Source organism: Melospiza georgiana, chromosome 16, assembly GCF_028018845.1.
Source record: "Melospiza georgiana isolate bMelGeo1 chromosome 16, bMelGeo1.pri, whole genome shotgun sequence".
NCBI classification, from domain to species: Eukaryota; Metazoa; Chordata; class Aves; order Passeriformes; family Passerellidae; genus Melospiza; species Melospiza georgiana.
This window is the reverse complement of record NC_080445.1, coordinates 2,304,560-2,321,831: the sequence shown is the minus strand read 5'-3', so window position 1 is coordinate 2,321,831 and position 17,272 is coordinate 2,304,560. Positions and strand designations below refer to the sequence as shown.

General features: G+C 52.9%; 2 protein-coding genes across 5 annotated transcripts; one reads left to right on the top strand and one right to left on the bottom strand.

Annotated features, from left to right (window-relative positions):
- Positions 1–24: 24 nt before the first annotated feature.
- MIEF2 (mitochondrial elongation factor 2) lies at positions 25–4,630 on the top strand. Of its 3 annotated transcripts, none has more exons than XM_058035564.1 (4): positions 25–64; positions 532–706; positions 1,135–1,312; positions 2,305–4,630. In XM_058035564.1, exons 2-4 carry the CDS (start codon positions 539–541, stop codon positions 3,348–3,350), a joined length of 1,392 nt encoding a protein of 463 aa, XP_057891547.1. In that variant the 5' UTR covers positions 25–64; positions 532–538; the 3' UTR covers positions 3,351–4,630. The 3 variants fall into 3 exon arrangements, with proteins under 3 accessions (XP_057891547.1, XP_057891545.1, XP_057891546.1); XM_058035562.1 differs by lacking the exon at positions 25–64 and adding an exon at positions 84–208; XM_058035563.1 differs by lacking the exon at positions 25–64 and adding an exon at positions 84–218.
- Positions 4,324–17,097, bottom strand: TOP3A (DNA topoisomerase III alpha). 2 transcript variants are annotated; one of them, XM_058035560.1, is made up of 20 exons: positions 17,034–17,097; positions 16,273–16,514; positions 14,936–14,995; positions 14,337–14,410; positions 13,601–13,676; positions 12,967–13,075; positions 12,356–12,499; positions 11,700–11,870; positions 11,387–11,487; positions 11,179–11,253; positions 10,982–11,064; positions 10,655–10,862; positions 10,308–10,493; positions 10,013–10,142; positions 9,562–9,675; positions 9,317–9,482; positions 8,779–8,922; positions 8,380–8,502; positions 7,442–8,166; positions 4,324–6,527 (listed from the first exon to the last, which is right to left on the bottom strand). In XM_058035560.1, the coding sequence occupies exons 2-20, from the start codon at positions 16,450–16,452 to the stop codon at positions 6,349–6,351; spliced, it is 3,048 nt and encodes a 1,015-aa protein (XP_057891543.1). In that variant the 5' UTR covers positions 16,453–16,514; positions 17,034–17,097; the 3' UTR covers positions 4,324–6,348. The 2 variants fall into 2 exon arrangements, with proteins under 2 accessions (XP_057891543.1, XP_057891544.1); XM_058035561.1 differs by lacking the exons at positions 13,601–13,676; positions 14,936–14,995; positions 16,273–16,514; positions 17,034–17,097 and having other exon boundaries at positions 14,337–14,411.
- Positions 17,098–17,272: the final 175 nt, after the last annotated feature.

The following is a 17,272-nucleotide window of genomic DNA, read 5'->3' as shown; positions in this document are numbered from 1 at the left end:
GCGCTGGTGGGCGGGGCCGCACTGCCCGCGCCCCCATTGGCTGGGGCCGCGCCGGGGGCGCGCGGTAAGTGCGGCGCGGGGGCGCGCGCGGGCGGGCAGCGCCGGGCCCGGGCAGGTCCCGGTGCCAGTCCCGGTGTCCCCCTCGGTCCGTGGGGTCGGGGGGGCTCCCTTCCCGCGGTACCGCCCCGGTGCCCCGCGAGGCTTTGCGGTAGGGCTGGGTGATGAGCGGGTGACCCTTTCCCGGCGTGTCCGGTCCTTCTCCGGGCTGCCCCTTCCTCCCCGGGGGTGCCCGTTCCCTGGGGTGTCCCTTCCTCCCCTGGCGCGTCCCTTGCCCGGTGTGTCCCTCCCCGATGTGTCCCTTCTCCCCCCGGTGTGTCGCTCCCCCGGGTGACCCTTGCCCCCTGCCCGCACCCAGCCTTTATCCCGGAGGAGAGCGGAGCAGCGGAACCCGTTGTTCCCCAGACCCCGCGGCTGTGCCCGTCCCGGGGTGCCAGCTCCCCCAGCCCGGGGTGACCCTCCCGTTCTCCGCAGGGTGACCATGGCGGCGTTTTGGCAGCAGCGGGGCCGGCGGCAGGAGAGCGGCGGGCTGGGCAGCGTCCTGGACGGGCTGGGCAGCGTGTTCGATGTGCTGCTGGCCAATGCCAGGCTGGTGCTGGGCGTCAGCGGCGCCGCCGTGCTGGCCATCGCCACGCTGGCCGTCAAGAGGGTAAGGCTGGGATGGGCATCAGGGCACCAGAAAGGTGCCCAGGAGAGCTGGGTTGGCCCCAGTGTGCCCCAAATCTCCAGGTTTGCTCCTGAGATGGTTCCTTGCATATGGCACAGATGGCACCGGTGCTGGCAGCAGTGCCGGGAGCATGGAGCTGCATGTATCCCTCTTTGCCTGGAGCATTTGGGATACGCTTTCCCATCCCAAAAGGGACTTAAGTTGTATTTAGGTGTCTGTTTTCCATGTAAAACCTGCACAAAGACAATGTCCACATTTGTGGATCCCCCCCCAAACTGGGCCTTTTTCTGAGCAGAATCCTTGAGTAGGGCTGTCCCTCCATGTGTGTGCTCCAGAGGGGCTGTTGTCACCCATAAATCATGAAAAACAAAGACAACAACTTATCCTGTTGGGTTTTTTATTCCCTCCAGCTGATCGACCGAGCCACCAGCCCTCGGGATGAGGGTGATCCCAAAGCTGAGCAGAAATCCCTGGAGGACAGCTGGCAGGACTTGGCATTGATCAAGACAACACCAAAACCCACCAAGAAGCAGAGGAGGGAAGACCTCAGCGAGCCCCTGCTGTCTCCAGCCCGGCCCGTGGTGCCAGGTGAGGCTCTGGTGCCTGGGCAGGAGGATCACCTTGCTGTGCTCCTGCTTGGGTGGCCCTGCCAGAGCTCTGTGTTATTTTTATCTCGGTGTCCGGAAAGCCGACCCCACTGAGCCTGCCCTCCTGGGAGGCTCCCGAGCCTCAGCCCCTTTTTAGGCAATGCCTGTGGAAACAGGATCTCAGCAGGACCTGTGGTGACACCAGGGTGTCCTGGCAGGGCTGTTGGGGGTTGTTTCCTCTGGCTGTGCTCGTTTTCTGGGTCAGCTGTGCCTGCAGGAAGGTGTGCTCGGGAGCTGCTGCAGACAAAGGCTGCTTTGTCCAGCTGCCCATGGAGATGGCGTTTGTCCAAGTGGGAAACTGGCCCAGCTGGGTCCAGGGCATGTCCTGAGATAATGGCCCCAGAGCACGACTGTGTGTAGGAGCCTCGTGTGAGGAGGTGGAGGGGCAGGCACTGATCCCTCTGATGATCAGTGACAGGACGTGAGGGAACTGCAGGAGCTGTGCCAGGGAGGGTCAGGTTGGATATTAGGAAAAGGTTCTTCCCCCAGAGGGTGTTTGGGTACTGCCCAGGCTCCCCAGGGAATGGGCACAGCCCCAAGGCTGCCACAGCTCCAGGAGGGTTTGGACAACACTCTCAGGGGCAGGTGGGGTTGTTGGGGTGTCTGTGCAGGGCCAGGAGCTGGACTGTGGGTGATTTTCATGGGTCCTTTCCCACTCAGCATATTCTGTGATTCTCTGACTGTGGCAGCAGGTCCCTTGCCTGGCTCCCATCCCTGGCTGAGGAGTGAGGCTGGGAACAGCCAGGGTTTGGGGTTGGTTTGGGCTCTGCATGGCTGAGAAGTGTTCTTAACATCAGTGGGCTCAAAGGGGGCTCACGGTGAGGTCGGTGTCACCTCCAGAGGGGTGGGCTGAGAGCTGGGCACCCACCTTGTGCTGCTGAGGGTTTCAGGTGATGTGCTCAGAGCTGTGACTTCTCCCTTCCCTCCCCACAGATCCCAGGGGCCCCTCTGCCCCTCTGGGGGCTCCTCAGGTCCAGTCCAGCCCGCTGCGCTGCCTCACGCTGCAGGAGAAGCTCCTCTCACACAGCAGCCAGCTGGCCGTGCCCGAGTTCCAAGTGTCCCTTGTCCCACAGCTGGCCAGGAGCATCTGCAGCCAACTGCAGAACTTCCTGAGGAGCAAATTCCCAGAGCTGCCCTTCGGCCGCCTGTCCCTCAGCGGGGCCCTGCTCGATGGCCTCGAGGTGCTGGCAGCTGACCACGTCCACCTCATGCTCCCACTGCTCCTCGACTCCGGGCTCTGGAGCCTCATCCCAGGGGAGGACACCGTGGTGAGGAACCCCCAGTACTGGATGATCAAGAGGATCGACCTGGGCTATTTCCCTCGTGGGTGCAGCCCCTGGGACAGGTTCATGGTGGGCAGGTACCTGTCCTCCAGCGTGCTCAACGAGACCCTCCACAAGCTGCTGGTGGCCTCCATCAACTGGCCTGCCATCGGTGGCCTGCTGGGCTGTGCCATCCACCCCGTGGTGGCCTCCCGGGAGCTGAAGCTGGAAGTCAAACACCATCAGGTTGATCTCAGCATCACCCTCTTGCCAGTGGTGGAAATGGAGGACAAGGTTCTTCTGGCTGTTCCTCCTGAAGGACCGGTGGAAAACCTGTGGCTGGAGAGCTTTTACAGGGCGGAGGTGTCGAGGCTGAAGGAGCTGGATGCTGCTGACTCCGGGGCTCGGCAGCTCTGCCTGCGCATCCTCAGCGGCGTCTGCAAGAGGCAGCCCAGGCTGCACAAACTGGGGGGCAGCCCCCTGAGCCACCTCATCCTGCAGCTCAGTGACACCACCTCGGACTGGGCACAGGAGAGCCTTGCTGACAGGTTCCAGCAGGTGCTCGAGGAGCTGGTGGCTTCCCTGGAGAAAGGAGTCCTGCCTTGCTATTTCAACCCCAAAATCAACCTGTTCTCGGGGCTCTTGGAAGAGGAAATTGATGAGATGGGCTTTGTGCTCTACAGGGCCATAACTGAGCCAGAGGTCCTGCTGAAGTGACTGGAGTGTTGGGAGTTCCTGAATGTGGGGTGTTGCTCCCCTGCCTGCTGCTCCCTGCTGTGAGGGCTGTGATGCTTCTAGTTGACTAGTCAGTAAGAGGCAAAGTTCTTGCACTTTATGAGGAAAAAAAACCCACGTTTCCTGTGTGAATGAAATGTGCCTGAGCAGAGGTGGGTGCTGGCAGAAGGAGCCTTTGGCTCAGAGGCTCTGCTGAGCCCGGGGTGAGGGCAGCCCACACCACACACGTGAGTTCCTCTGCTGGGAGCCCAGTGAAGCATGTTTGGGCTCTGGCTCCAGTGTCCTCTGCCTGTCCCAGCTGTCAGGTTCCCCTCAGGCTCTGAGAGCAGCCCCTTCCTGCTGCTGTGTCCTGCTGACCCCTCAGGTGCCACGTCCTGGGTTGGTCCTGTCACCAGCAGCCTGTGTGGCCTCACTGTGCCAGCACTCAGGACAGGGGGGAGCCTCACCCACCTGCAGGGTTTTGCCAATCCAAAATAAGCCCTGTGGGTGGTACAGCCATAGCAAATGGGGGTTTATTCCTTGGAGACTCTTGGAGCTCTTGGAGCTGCTCCTTGGCAGCTCTTGGAGCTGCCAGAAAGGGTGAGCTCAGCCCTACCTCTGTGTTCTGACAGTGTTGATGCTGCCCCAAAGAAGGGGCCCTTGTCCCATGCAGTGTTTGGCTGGAAGATGTCCTGAAAAATCACTGCTGGCTCTGGGGAAGCTCCTGGTTTCAGCTGGAGGCTGTTTGCCCTCCCCAGTGGGTGGGTGGCTGCCAGTGTCTGTCTGCAGGTACCTGTCCCCTCCCAGTCTGTCTGGTCACCTTTTCACACACATAATGCTGCTGTCTTGAGGTCCTTTTTCCCTGGAGCACCCTGGAATGGGGTGGGGAAGCAGGGCAGGAATGATGTTGTGAGCAGACTGCTTGCAAGAACTGAAGTGGTTTATGCTTTTTATTAAGAAGATATATTTTGGTTGGGTATTTTGTTGGTTTTTTTCTTTTCCTTTGAGTGGCTGCTAGTAGGGTTTGGTCTGGCTCTAGTCCCAGAGAAAAGCAATTTATTCTTGTATTTAATGGGAAGAGCTGGTTTTGCTCGTGGGTGGAGCTGGAGAAATCCTGTGGACTTCACTGTGAGCAGCTGTTGTGGTTTAGTTTTCTTTACAGCTACCATCTTGTTTATGGGAGGAAAAAAACCTGATTTTCCTCCCAGTCTGACAATTCCTTTGTTCCTCCAAACCACTTCCCAGGTGTTAGTGATGAGAATAAACCTTCCCTGTGCACACTGGTTCTCTGCTGTCAGCTCTCCTTTGTCTCCTTTCCCCTGCTAAGGGTTGAAGTGACTCCTCAGCTGTGTGGCCTTCCTGGGAACGACCTAGGGCATGTCCTGGAGAGCTTGGTGATGGTTAGATCCCATCCTGCACAGTCTTCCTCATCCTCCTCCTCCTCTTCCAAAGCCCTGGACCCACAGAGTGCCTGGCTGCAGTGTGGGAGCTGTCTGGACACTGAGCTTGTACCACTTCCAGGGCTCAGCTGAGCATTGCCCAGGCTGAGACTCCTAAAGCTGCTCCTGGCTGATCCAGCAGCAAGGTTTAACCTCTCCCTGTGTCCTGCACAGCTGCTGCCATTCCAAGGTGTCTGGCCAGGCTGCTGCCCTGCCTTGGCTCAGTGACTGCATTCCAAACCTTGTCATGTTGGTATTTCAGCCCAGGCTATTTTTAGGCCACGGCTGTTGATGGTGGGAGTGAGGGCTACAGGGAAATGCAACCCAAATTCTCCTGGCTGTCTGCATGGATTTAGGCCTGACAGCAATGGACTGCTGCAGGGGTTCAGGCTCTCTTTCAGAGCTGTGGGCTCTGCTTCCAGCTGCCCTCCAAGGGCTCCAGCCCATCCCCTCAGTGCTGGCCCCAGGAACTGCTCTGTGCAGGACCCTGAGCAGCACTGGAGCTCCTGGCAGCAGAGTACACAGCAATCCTGCAGATTCCCTCCTCTGATGAACAGAGGAAGCCCCAGCAGCGAGGGAAGAGGCAGCCTGGCTTCCCAGGGAGTTCAGTCTGAACCCAGAACAGGAAAACAGAGCTTCTCTTCAGCTCAGCCAGCTCTGTCTGTCTGTCCCAGATCAGCAGATGCAGCTGGTGAGATAAAAACTTTTTCCCATCTCTTTGTAGCTCACTTCTAAATTGCTGTGGGGAGTTTCTGCCAAGAAAGCTCCTCTATTGTTCCAGTGATTGGAAAGAGCAAGATTTGGCTGGATGCTTTCACAGTAAAAGCTTCACTATTTGATGTAGGAAGAAATAATTAGGGAAAGCTAAGGTGTCACTGCATCAAATTTAAATAATATTTTAATAAGAAACTCATTTAATTTGACAAAAATAACTTTGATCAGCTAGCAGCATCACAAAGGCATGTCTCAAAGTTTGAGGAAGAACTTGCCTCCTCAAATTCAGGAACCATCTAAAATGAGGGCTTTTCCTGAGCACTGCAGCTGAGCTCCTCCCAAGGCCAGCACCAGATCCTGCTCCTCAGCACCTGACCCTCCTTCACAACCCAGGTAAGGGTGACAATAAGGGGAATGTTGCTCAGATAACATCAACTGAGAAGGGAACTCAAATTCCACACTGTGGAAAGGCAGGGCCTGAGCAGAGCTTGGCAGCCCTGGTGTCTGATCCAGCTTTTCCCTGCGTGGAGAGGCCAGGAACAACACCAGGATGGTGCAGGGGATGATGCAGTGCAGTTTTCTCCACAGACTCAGCTTCCAAGTGCTTCCTTGAAATGTTCAGACCTTCCCAAACTGCTCAGCAGAAGAGGAGCTGGAAACAAAACCTGGCAGTGGAACCACTTTTCCAAGCTGGCTGAACCCTTGCTGAAACAAATGGCATCCCTTGGCAGGAGCAGCCTGCAGCCAGCTTCTCCAAAAATCACTCAAGGGGCTTGTTCCCAAAGTCCAGTTCCTTGTGCAGAGTTCACATTCCTGGTCCTTGCAGGCTCTCAGAGCTCCATCCCAGCTCAGTGGTTCTGAGGACAGGTTTTCCTCGTGTGCCCAGGCTGGTGGCAAATGCTGCAGGTCCGTGGCTTCTTGGCAGCAGATACTGAGGAGAGATTGCCTGGTCTCTTGGCCTTGCTTCCAAAGCCTCTGGAGTTGCCATTGCTGCCAAAGTGGTTCAAAGAGTCATTTCCAGAAGGGCCTAGAGATAAACAACTTGAATTTAAGGATCTTTGAAAACATAAATAGTTGAGAAACACAAGGTAAGTTCAAAATAGCAGATCAAAGATTCTCAGATTATTCCTGAACCTGCATTTGTTTCAGACTTGTCTGAACAGTGAAATGTTACCCATTTGTCTTGCAGCATTAGAGATCTGTGGGAACAGCACAGGGGAAGCTGATCTGCCTGCTTGGATGCTCTGGTCTGCAGCTGAAGCAGAAACAAAACATGGCAGAGAAGAACTTGGGGTCTAAGTAGTCTTGAAAGTTTGATTTTACCCCTCCAGGCTCAATGTCTGAGGAGGGAGATCTCTCACAGACCACATCTCCCCCTCTGTACCTGGTTATGTCTCTTTTTGTCAGTTCTCTCTCTTTTGCACCCTTGTTTTGTCGTTATTTTTTTCAGCATCTTTCCACACAGTTTCATCTCTGATCAAAGCTCCAGAATGACTTGCCCTTTCCCTGTACCCCCAAACTGGGGCAGAGAGAGCAGCACAGTTTCCCTGGCATGCCAGGTGGGTTTGAATGTCTCCAGAGAGGGACACTCTATCACCTCCCTGGGCAGCTGTTCCAGAGCTCTGCCACCTTTAATGTAAAGCAGTTCTTCCTCATGTTGAGGCCAGACTTCTTGTGTTTTAGTTTTTGGCCATTGCTCCTCATCCTGTCACCAAAACAAGCCTGGCACCATCCTTCCCTGAGATATTTACATGCATTAATGAGATCCCCTCTAAGTTTTCTTTTCTCTAGACTAAACAGGCCCAGCTGCCTCAGCCAGAGAGATGCTTCAGAGCCCCCACCACCTTTGTGGCCTCCCCTGGACCCTCTCCAGCATCTCCTTGTTCTGCTCAGCTGAAGAACAGCCTGCAGCCCTGCAGTGTGCCCCCAGCCCAGCCATACCTGGTGCCACGTTCTCATCTGCCCACTGGAAGAAGCCACACTGCTGCTCGCGGGGCTTGGGGCAGGTGTGGAACTGCCTCCCCTTGTTGGGGCCGTCCTTCTGCACGGTGCGCATCACCGCGGGCTGGTCACACCTGCACACCGTGCCACCGCCACCTCCAGCGTCCCAGCTGCTGCTTCCCAGGGGCTCCCTGCCTCCTCCTGGCCTCTGGAATCCTGCTGGGCTTCTTGCAGCAGCGGGCTGGAGCGGCGTGGAGCTGCCTCTGTCCTGTGGCTGCTCGTCAGCCCAGAGGAAGAAGTTGCAGGAGCCGGAGCCGCACTTGTAGAACTGGCGGCCCTTGTTGGGGCCGTCCTTGCGCACGGTCAGCAGCAGCGCCTCGCTGCCACAGTTGCACACCACAGCATTGCCATCGTCTGCAGCAGCTGCAGGAGCAGCTGGAGGAGCAGCCCTGGGGGTCCTGGAGGAGTTGATGGAGAGCAGGTGTCCCCGTGCCTGGTCTGAGGTCCCCCTGGCTTGCCTGGTCTCGCTGCTGGATCTGTTCAGGGAGTGGTTGGCCTGCAGGTGGTGCCCGGGTTGGGGGGTGGATGGTGCAGGTTGGGATGATCTGTGCAAGTACTTGAGGTCCAAAAGCTCTTTCAGCATCTCATCACAGCCTCCAATGCAGCCAACGAACTCCAGGGGCATCACAGGGGGAACGCTGCCCTTCTTGAATTTAAACTTCAGTCTGCAGGGAAAGGAAGAGTCAGTCTCCCAGTTTCTCATCAACAGACCTCAATTTATACTTGGGCTTTTATTTATTGTTTTGATTCTGCTATATGGAGGCCAGTTTCCTCAAGCCCTCTTCTTTCCATCCCCAAGCCAAGTGATGCCCCAGGCTTTCCAAGACTGGAATGGAAAATGGTTGCCCATCCTAGCCCATGGAAGTGGCATGACCTACCTGTGAACTGGATGGGGTTTACACACATCACAGATGCTGTCATCCCTGGTCACATCCACCACAAAATCAGGGAACCAGACTGCAGTTTTACAGGCTGGATAGCCCATGCAGCTGAGGTAGAACCTGCCGAGGCACAAAGGCACTGGATGAGGAAGAGGCAAACTCAAGACAGTTGGGGATCCCTTCTCGTGTCTTCTCAGCCATCAGAAATTGTCAAAACTGCAATTTTACAGGGGAAATACCTGAGAAGAGATTCAGCTGAGTCCACACAGCTCATGTAGCTGGTGGAGTCAGCAAGCTGCAGCCCAAGGTTTCCAAGCTTTCACCAAAGGAGGTAAAAATAAAAGCCTGGAGAAACACAAACCAACACAGGAGGCTACAAGAGGGAAGGTCACCAACCCGCCATTCTTCCTGGTCTTCAGGACCATGTCACTGTTGCACTGGGGACATTTCCGAACAGAAAGGGGCATGGCTGGGTACACCTCATCCTGCTCTGGAACTTCTGCAGCTTCTCCCAGATACTGAGCCAGGGCCTGGTCCAACCTGTAAAGAAATGAGCAGAGCAATCAGGTGCTGCAGTGACTCAGAGCCTGCTGCCCCCCACACAGCCCCTCTGAGCTCCTCCACGAGCACATTGACTCAGCACCACGTTTCTGGAACAGGAAAGTTGTGGGTACAACATCAGAGGTCAATGCACGTTGCCATCCCCAAATTTAATCTTAACTGCTCATCCTGGTTTAAACCCTTGGCTGGGAGGAACTCCTGACAGCATGCCAGGCTTTGAGTCATCCTTTCCCACACAAATACCACAACATGGGGGGCAGAGCTCCAGGGAAAGAGTGTGACAGGATCCCCCACTCCAGGCTGAGCCCCAGAAGAGCAGCAAGCACCTCCCAGCACAACAAAGCAGAAGGAAGAGGGCAAAGACAGGACTCACTTGTTGGCTCTGGCCACAGCTTCAATGAAGACTTGCTTGTACTTCTGGACCTGCTGCTGCAACACTACAGATTTGTCTTTCTTCCCCTCACAGATCAATTTTAGATCAGCCTCCAGCTCAGCTCGAAGGTCAGGCTTGGACATCTCGTAGCCCATGGAATCATAACCTGAGGAATATGTGGAATGGTGTGTGAAAGGAAGGAGCCAGTAAGGCCTCTGGCACCTTTGTGAGGGCTCTCTGCTCACCTTCCACCAGCCCCATGCCCAGCTGGCCGGGCAGGAAGCGCTGATCCGCCGTCAGCCCCACGTACATGCGCGTCTTGATTGTCTCGATGTGCTCGGCGTGGGTGGCATCAGTCCCTGGAAGCAGAGAGGTGTCAGCCAAACCAAGAGGCAAGAAGTGATTTCCCCTATGCCCAGAAACAAGGAAATAACTTGTGGTGAGGAGCAGCACTGCCCTTGTGCCCTGCTGGCACTGAGGCCAGCAAGGTGCTGGCAGCACACCCTGAACCCAAAATTTCCCCCCTCCCTGGGTACTGGAGGCGCTCTGCAGGCTCCTGAGGATGTTTGGACTTTGCCCTTTATTTCCCTTTTTTCTGTACATTTAAGTAATTTCTTATCTACAGCAACATTTGGAGAATTCCCTGGGGAGAATGCCCTCTGCCAAGAGCAATAGGCCACGCTGCCCAGTACTGACCAATGCCGTGTTTTTCCATGAGAGCAATGAGATCTGCTTCTGTGAGGAGCAGGGGAGGACTGGTTTCCCCATCCACCATCTCCACCGTGGTGGGCTGAAAACGAGACCCTTTATGATACAGAGGGATAACCTGGAGAGAAGGAGAGTATCTTTGAAACTGCTTCCTGGTCCATTCAGGACAAAGGCTCTGAGCCAAACAGCCAGAAATGGTCAAAAGATGCTGTGCAGAGAGATCTAAAGTTGGCAGTGAAGTGCTACTTCAGCCTCTCCCACTTATGTTACTCAAGGGGATTACCTTATCACTCCACTTGTCATAAGGATACACTTCCAGGTAATTTCTGGCCAGGATCATGAGTCCCTGAGCAATGAATTGCTCGTTGGCAATGTCGATCTCCACGGTTGTTTCCTGTCCTTTGGCATCTTGAGAGCAGCAAGCCAGGAAGTGGCGCACGATGAACTCGTAGAGTCTCTGCTCATTGCCCTGAGATCAACCAGTGAGAAGGGTGAGTGTCCTCCCAGATTAACAAGACATCACAAATCAGTGGGGTCTCAGGTGAGGATTTTGTGCTAATGATCACATTAAGATTTTATCTTTATTTATCAAGCAACACAACCCATCCAGTTCCCTCTGGTTACACCCACCTGCAGGTTGCTGGCATATTTTGTGGGGTGAATGGGAGGGTGAGCCTGATCAGATTTGGTTCCACTCCGAGGAGTTGGCCCACCCTCATCCAAAATCCTTTGTGCAAACCCTCCCCAGTTTGGGTCCTGTGTTTGCTGTTCTACCAAGGCAGACAGGTTCAGCTCCTTGGGGAAAATGTTGGTCTCAGTTCGAGGGTAACTAATGAACCTTGAGAAGAAAGACAGGAGAGCAATTTGAGAGTTGCTCCAAGATCCTTCCCATTTCTAACAAAAGGCCATTTAGTTTTAGAAGAATTAAGTTTACCAAGCCAAGTCTTGCTTTCTTACCCTTTAGTATAGAGTTTTTCTGCTATTGTCATTGTTTCCTTTGCATTTATTTTCAGTTTGCGGGAAGCCAATTTTTCCAGTTCCTGCATTGGGAAGAGCCAGAAAACCCGAAAGTATTAGTGGATAATTCAAAGCAGTGAGTAAAACATCTGTTCAAAGCTCTTTTCAGAGAAACCCTACCCAGAGTTCAAACATACCACAGTGTCCAGGGGCAGGGGCCTCCATTTGCTCTTTGGCTTGCTCACAACATCAACAACAGTCGCTACCGGATCCTAAACAGAGTAAGCAAAACCCACATATCCTTCAGGAGTTTACACAAACTGTTCTTTAAAAGTCTTGAGCAAGACAGATACAGGGAATGTTTGGCTGAATCTGGATTATGCAACTATTTACAAGCTTTCCTACCTCCATACACATCTGGTAAAGGACCAGGCACGCCGTGTGATTGAAGAGCCGGTTCCTCTTCCAGTTGAAGACCACGCTGCCGTCCTCATGGTCGTGGGTCACTGTGAGGGACAACAGAGCTGGCTGATGCAGGAGCCACAAAATGGAAATACCACAAAGGAGCTTGGAAACCTTCCATCTTTGCTCAGTGTTCATGCCAGAGGAAGAGGAAATTATCTCTGGAGTGTTTTTGTGTCAGTTGCTCCAATGTTTTTCCTTTTTATCCACATCAAACCCTTGAAGATGGAGCCCAGGAGTGTTTCCCCAAACATACCTTTAATTTTGTAGAAGGCTTCAGGAACAAAAGCCTGGATGGCTTTAAAGCGTTCAACTACAAATCCCAGTGTGGGGAACTGGCAGCTGCCATAGCTGATCAGCTGATCTGCTAAAATATCAGGGAAGATCTTCCGCAGCCTCAGTGTCTGGAATCTGGTGAAGGCAGCACCTGAGGGAACAAAATAGGCACCACAACTGAATATAACAAAGCTGAATGATAATCACAGTACTTCAGATCTTTTAATATTCTGAGCATTAATTTTATAATACTCAGTTGAAGAAGCTTGTCAGTGCTGCATGAGCTATAAATTTAATATTTGCTTCAAGGAGAAATTTCCTCTTTTCAGGAGGATTTTCTTCACAGAAGAGGCTTTTAAACATTGGAATGGACTGCCCAGGGAGGTGGTGGAGTCACCATCCCTGAAGATGTTCAAGAAACAACTGGATGTGGCATTCAGGACTCTGGTTTACAGGAAGGGATCAGTCACAGGTTGGATTCGCTCTTGGGAGTTGATGATGCTCTGATTCAAAGAGCACACTCCCAGTAAAACATGAGATGTCTTTTAGTCATATCTGATCTAAAAATCAGTTTCAAGAGACTACACAGGGCATTTCTGCCTTGAGCTGAGGTTCCAGTAAGAGATGTTTACGTGCCTATCCTGAGGTCCAGCTCCTGCCTGACGTCCACGGCGTCGCTGGTTCTCTGGTCGGGCTGGGTGAGGTTCTCACAGGCGGCCCTGACAGCGTGAGGGGTGATCTCAGAGAACCGTGCTCGGAACACCTGCAGGTTTGGCTTTACTGCACACACACACACAGAGAAATCACAGCGACTCCATCACCAACAGAAAGGAGCAGCTGATAAACACTTACAAAGAACACAAAACCATCTACCAAACAGCTACAAAGAACACAAAACCATTTTGGAGTCAGTTTAATTCCCTGTGTCTGCCTTGATGTATTTTAACCAGTGTTACGTCTTCGGGGGGCTTTAGCACTCTGAAGACAGGAATTTGAAACAATACTTTGGCTATTTTCTATAAAATTCGGAAGTCATCACCCTGCTCTGAGTCAGAGTGCTTAAGAGAGCATGCTCTCAACTGATTCTACAGTGTTCCAACAGCTGGATGCATTTCTGGCCTAGCATGGCCACCTTATTATAATTAGCCAGCATTTAACCTGGACACAATAAAACTGAGAATTTTCCTCTGCTGAAGGAGTTGTTAAACCATTAATGGAATCAGAGTGGATGGAGATGCTCCACACACCAGCTCTGCACACGTGGATGATCTCAAAGCCAATGTTCTCTCCTTCTCGGTCGCAGTCAGTCCAGATCACCAGGGCTTGGCACTGCTGGATTTCTCGTTCAAGGGTTCTCTGAGAGGAGAAAAACAACACAGGGAGAACATTCCAGGCCACTTGCTCTGTCATTTCATTTCAGAATGACTCACTGAACACCAAATGCAATGTGTATCCATGGAGATGGGTTGTTGCAATAACATTTTGTAATTGTGTGTCTCGGGAGATCAGGCAGCTTTTAAAAGAATTGAGTCATTTATTTACATCTAATTCTGTTAAAAAGTTTGCCTTGGAGCAGGTTGTGCCACAATCTGTTTTCTAAAAATGTCTTTTTCTGTAGAACTGAGACACAATCATCAATTCCACCTTGTTGGAAAAAAACATTTCTATTTTTAGCTGTTCTTTCACTGCATTACTTGTACATGAACAAGAGTTTCAGTGCCACAAATGAACAGCATATACAGTCCTAGGAAATGTAGGAGCAATCTGCTAAACTGCAGAAATGTGGATGTTAAGGACAAAGGTAAGATCATCCCTCTGTCTGGGACAAGATTTGTTGAGCCAACCCCAGAGCTCAGTTTCAAAGTCTTAACCATGATGTACCTTGATATCCAGGTAATTTTCAGGGCAATACTTCTCAATTTCAGCATCAAAAAGAGCTAAAGGGTTGCAGCTATGCCTGGAAAACAGAGGAGAAATGTGTGTGTGCATCACATAAACTAAAACACTATTTGTGAGACACTACTTGGTGCTCCCTAAGTACTGGAATTAATGTATTTTATTACAGGCCTTGTTTCAGACAACAGAAATGAAATACTGAGTAACATTTCAAAGCAACAGAATGAAAAAGCAGCCAGAGAAAACAGCAAATCTGGAAGGCAACAAGCAGCTTGTCCTGTCTGAAGCCCAGAGTACAAAAGGAGGTAAGGCAGGGAAAGCACCTTCCTTCCCAGAACAGCTCCCAGCTGAACAAAGAACACAAAACCATCCCACTTTGGAGTCAGTTTAATTCCCTGTGTCTGCCTTGATGTATTTTAACCAGTATTATGTCTTCAGGGGGTTTTAGCACTTTGAAGACGGGAATTTGAAACAATATTTTGGCTACTTTCTATAAAATTTGGAATTCATCACCCTGCTCTGAGTCAGAGTCCCTCCCTGCTCCTTTGTCTTTGAGCTTGCAGTGTCAAGGATGGGAACAGGAGGTGACAGGTCCTTCCTGTGAGGGCCAGGAGGTGACAGAGCCCCTCCTGTGAGGGCCAGGAGGTGACAGAGCCCCTCCTGTGAGGGCCAGGAGGTGACAGAGCCCTTCCCCTCCCTGCCAGGGACACGAGGTACCAACCATTTGCGAAATGGCATGATAAAATCATGAGCCAGTAAATGTCCTGACACGGATGTCATCACCATGGTAACGTTCTGCAAGAGACACAGCAAGGAAATTAGTGCCCATCACTCACCAAAAACTACCCACAGCCCCAAAATCCCCCTTTGGTTCTCAGTTTAAATGATTAGTGACACCTTTCTCCTGTTAATCCCAGAATTGTTTGGGTTGGGAGGGACCTTAAAGCTCATCCAGTGTCACCCCCTGCCATGGCAGGGACACCTTCCACTGTCCCAGGCTGCTCCAAGCCCCATCCAACCTGGCCTGGAACACTTCCAGGGATGGAGCAGCCATCATAACAAGCTCTATCCATGGCCTTATCCTCAATTTTTGTAGGAAGCTCCCAATTCTAAACAGCAATGTATTTTTGACTGACATAAAACCAGCAAGTTAAAAGATTTAGAGCAACAAAACAGGTGGTGGAGCAAAGGAAACAACATCTGACTTTTTCTCATCTTTGGGCAGAACATCCCTGTGTTTTTTAACTCCTGAGAAATGGCTTTTATTAATTAGTATTTGTACTTCATTAATCCAGCAGCAGATGGAGAGAGAACTCTTACCTGGCCAAACATCTGGTAGTCATATTCATAGATTTTGTTGAACTTGGAAAACCCTTCTCGCTGGAAGGAAAAGGAGAATTCCTGAGTTTCTGGATTTTCACAGGACACAAATTCTTAATTTTTTTTTTTAATTAAAATTTTTAACAGGAAACAAATCCATCCTGCCCCACTTTGTCCACACTGGGATGGAAATCTCCTGTATCAGTTATGGAGGCACTGAAAGGGTGATTCCCAAGGTAAGAGGATTTTAAACCATTCCTGAAGGTGGTGCCAGGGTTATCTCCTCATGAATAATGAGGAACTGATTTATTTAATGGGGCTCCCCAGTTTTTAGAAACTCCTATCTTGTTCCAAGTGACAAGCAGTGTCCCCAAGGATACCTCCCACCTAACTGGGACCCATGGAAGTTTCTAGATTGTGTATTTACTGCTTTTTTTCACAGAAGCGGGATGATGTCTTGATTGGCACTGTCAGCATCCAGGTTCTCAATAACACCTCTTAATCAAATAAAGGGGGTTGGAACCATGTGGGGGTCAGCCTCTTTTGCCAGGTGACAAGGTGAGAGGGAACAACCTCAGGTTGTCCCAGGGAAGGTTTAGGCTGGACATCAGGAAGAATTTCTTCATGGAAAGGGTTACCAAGCATTGCAAGTGCCCAGGGAAGTGGTGGAGTCACCCCCCCGCCAGAGGTGTTCAAGGAACAGCTGGATGTGGCACTCAGTGCTCTGGTCTGGGTGCCAAGGTGGGGATCATGGGCTGGACTCAACAATCTCAGAGGTCTTTTTCAACCTCTGATTCTGGTCTAGCAGCACCTTAGTTTGGAAATTCTTTAGTTTGGAAACAGGAAGTGATTATGCAAACTGTTACCGGAGCAGCAGAGAGTAGAAATAATTGAATTTTTGTTCTCCAAACTACAGCCTGTTTTTGCTTTATTTGGTGACCTCCGGTAAACCCCTGACACTGCTGGTGCTGCAGAAGTGCTGCTTTTAGACAGGGAGATGCATGCCAATGGATGGTGTCCATTTCTGAAGCCCTTGTCAGGAAGGACCCAGGGAGCTCTCACCATGGGAAGGCAGAGGGAGCTGAATACCCACTCTGCTTAACCCACAAGGACCTGAGACTCCCAAATACATTCGGGCCAGTGATGTTTGTCCACAGAACATTCTTGTACCCTCGTGTGTCCAGGGACAAAACCAGTGCCAAGTGTGCCATGTGCTGATGTGAAGTGGCCATGCCAAGAGTGGTGAGAGTGCTGGAGCTGCCATACACAACACAAACCCGCCCCACCCCTGTCTCCGTGCCCCAGGGGGCAGCACGGTGTGGCCGGGCCGTTCCTACCCGCCGCATCCTCCTGTTGGAGAGCAGCTCGGCGATGCCCCGGGCAGCATCGTTCTTCTCGGCCACGCACAGCACCTTGCGGATCCTCTGCAGCGCCACCTCCTCCGCGGCCCGCGAGAAGCAGCGCCAGGGCTGGGGCAGCATGCTGGCCCTGCGGAGCAGCCGCACGGACACGTTCATCACAGGGGGTGAGGCCAGGGCATGCTGCTGCTGCTGCTGCTGCTCCGCGTCCCGGGCCGCTGCTGCTGGGATGGAGAGAGCGCCGGGGTCACCGGGAGGCTCGGGGCAGCCCCTCGGGGATGGAGAAGGTGCCACCAAGGGCAGCCTCCCCTGCAGGCACAGCTGTCGGGGGTCCCGCAGCCCGTCCCTTGGTCCTGTCTCTCATCCACGGCAGCGCAGTCCCCTCATCACCCCCGATCCCCCCTTGAGCTCTCCGTTACCGGGGACAGCGCAGCCCCCTCATCATCCCTGCTCCCTCTCGGGCTGTCCCTTACCCAGGGCAGTGCAGTCCCCTCATCACCCTGATCTCCTTCGGGCTGTCCCTTACCGGGGGCAGCGCGGTTCCCTCATCACCCCCGTTTCCCCCCTCGGGCTGTCCCTTAACGGGGTAGCGCAGTTCCCTCATCACTCCCGATCCCCCCCTGGAGCTGTCCCTTATCGGGGGCAGCGCAGTCCCCTCGCCATCCCCGATTCCCCCTCGGGAATCCTTTCCCTTTCCCTTTCTCTTTCCTTTCGCCCTTTTCTCCCCGTTCCCCCCTCACCTCCCAGACTTCCCGCGCTCCGCTGTCGCTCTCCCTCACCGTCACGTCCTGCCGTAAAGCGCAGCCGCGGCGGCGCCACGGAACTACAACTCCCGAGATGCTCCGCGGCGCCCCTCCCGCCGGCGCTCCGCCTCGGTTTTCACCCTTTCCCGCCGCCGCTGGGCGCGTCCCACGGTCGGTAACGACAAAAAGCGACGACGGTAAATGTAAACAACTCCAGCTGAGGAAGAGGAGGAGGA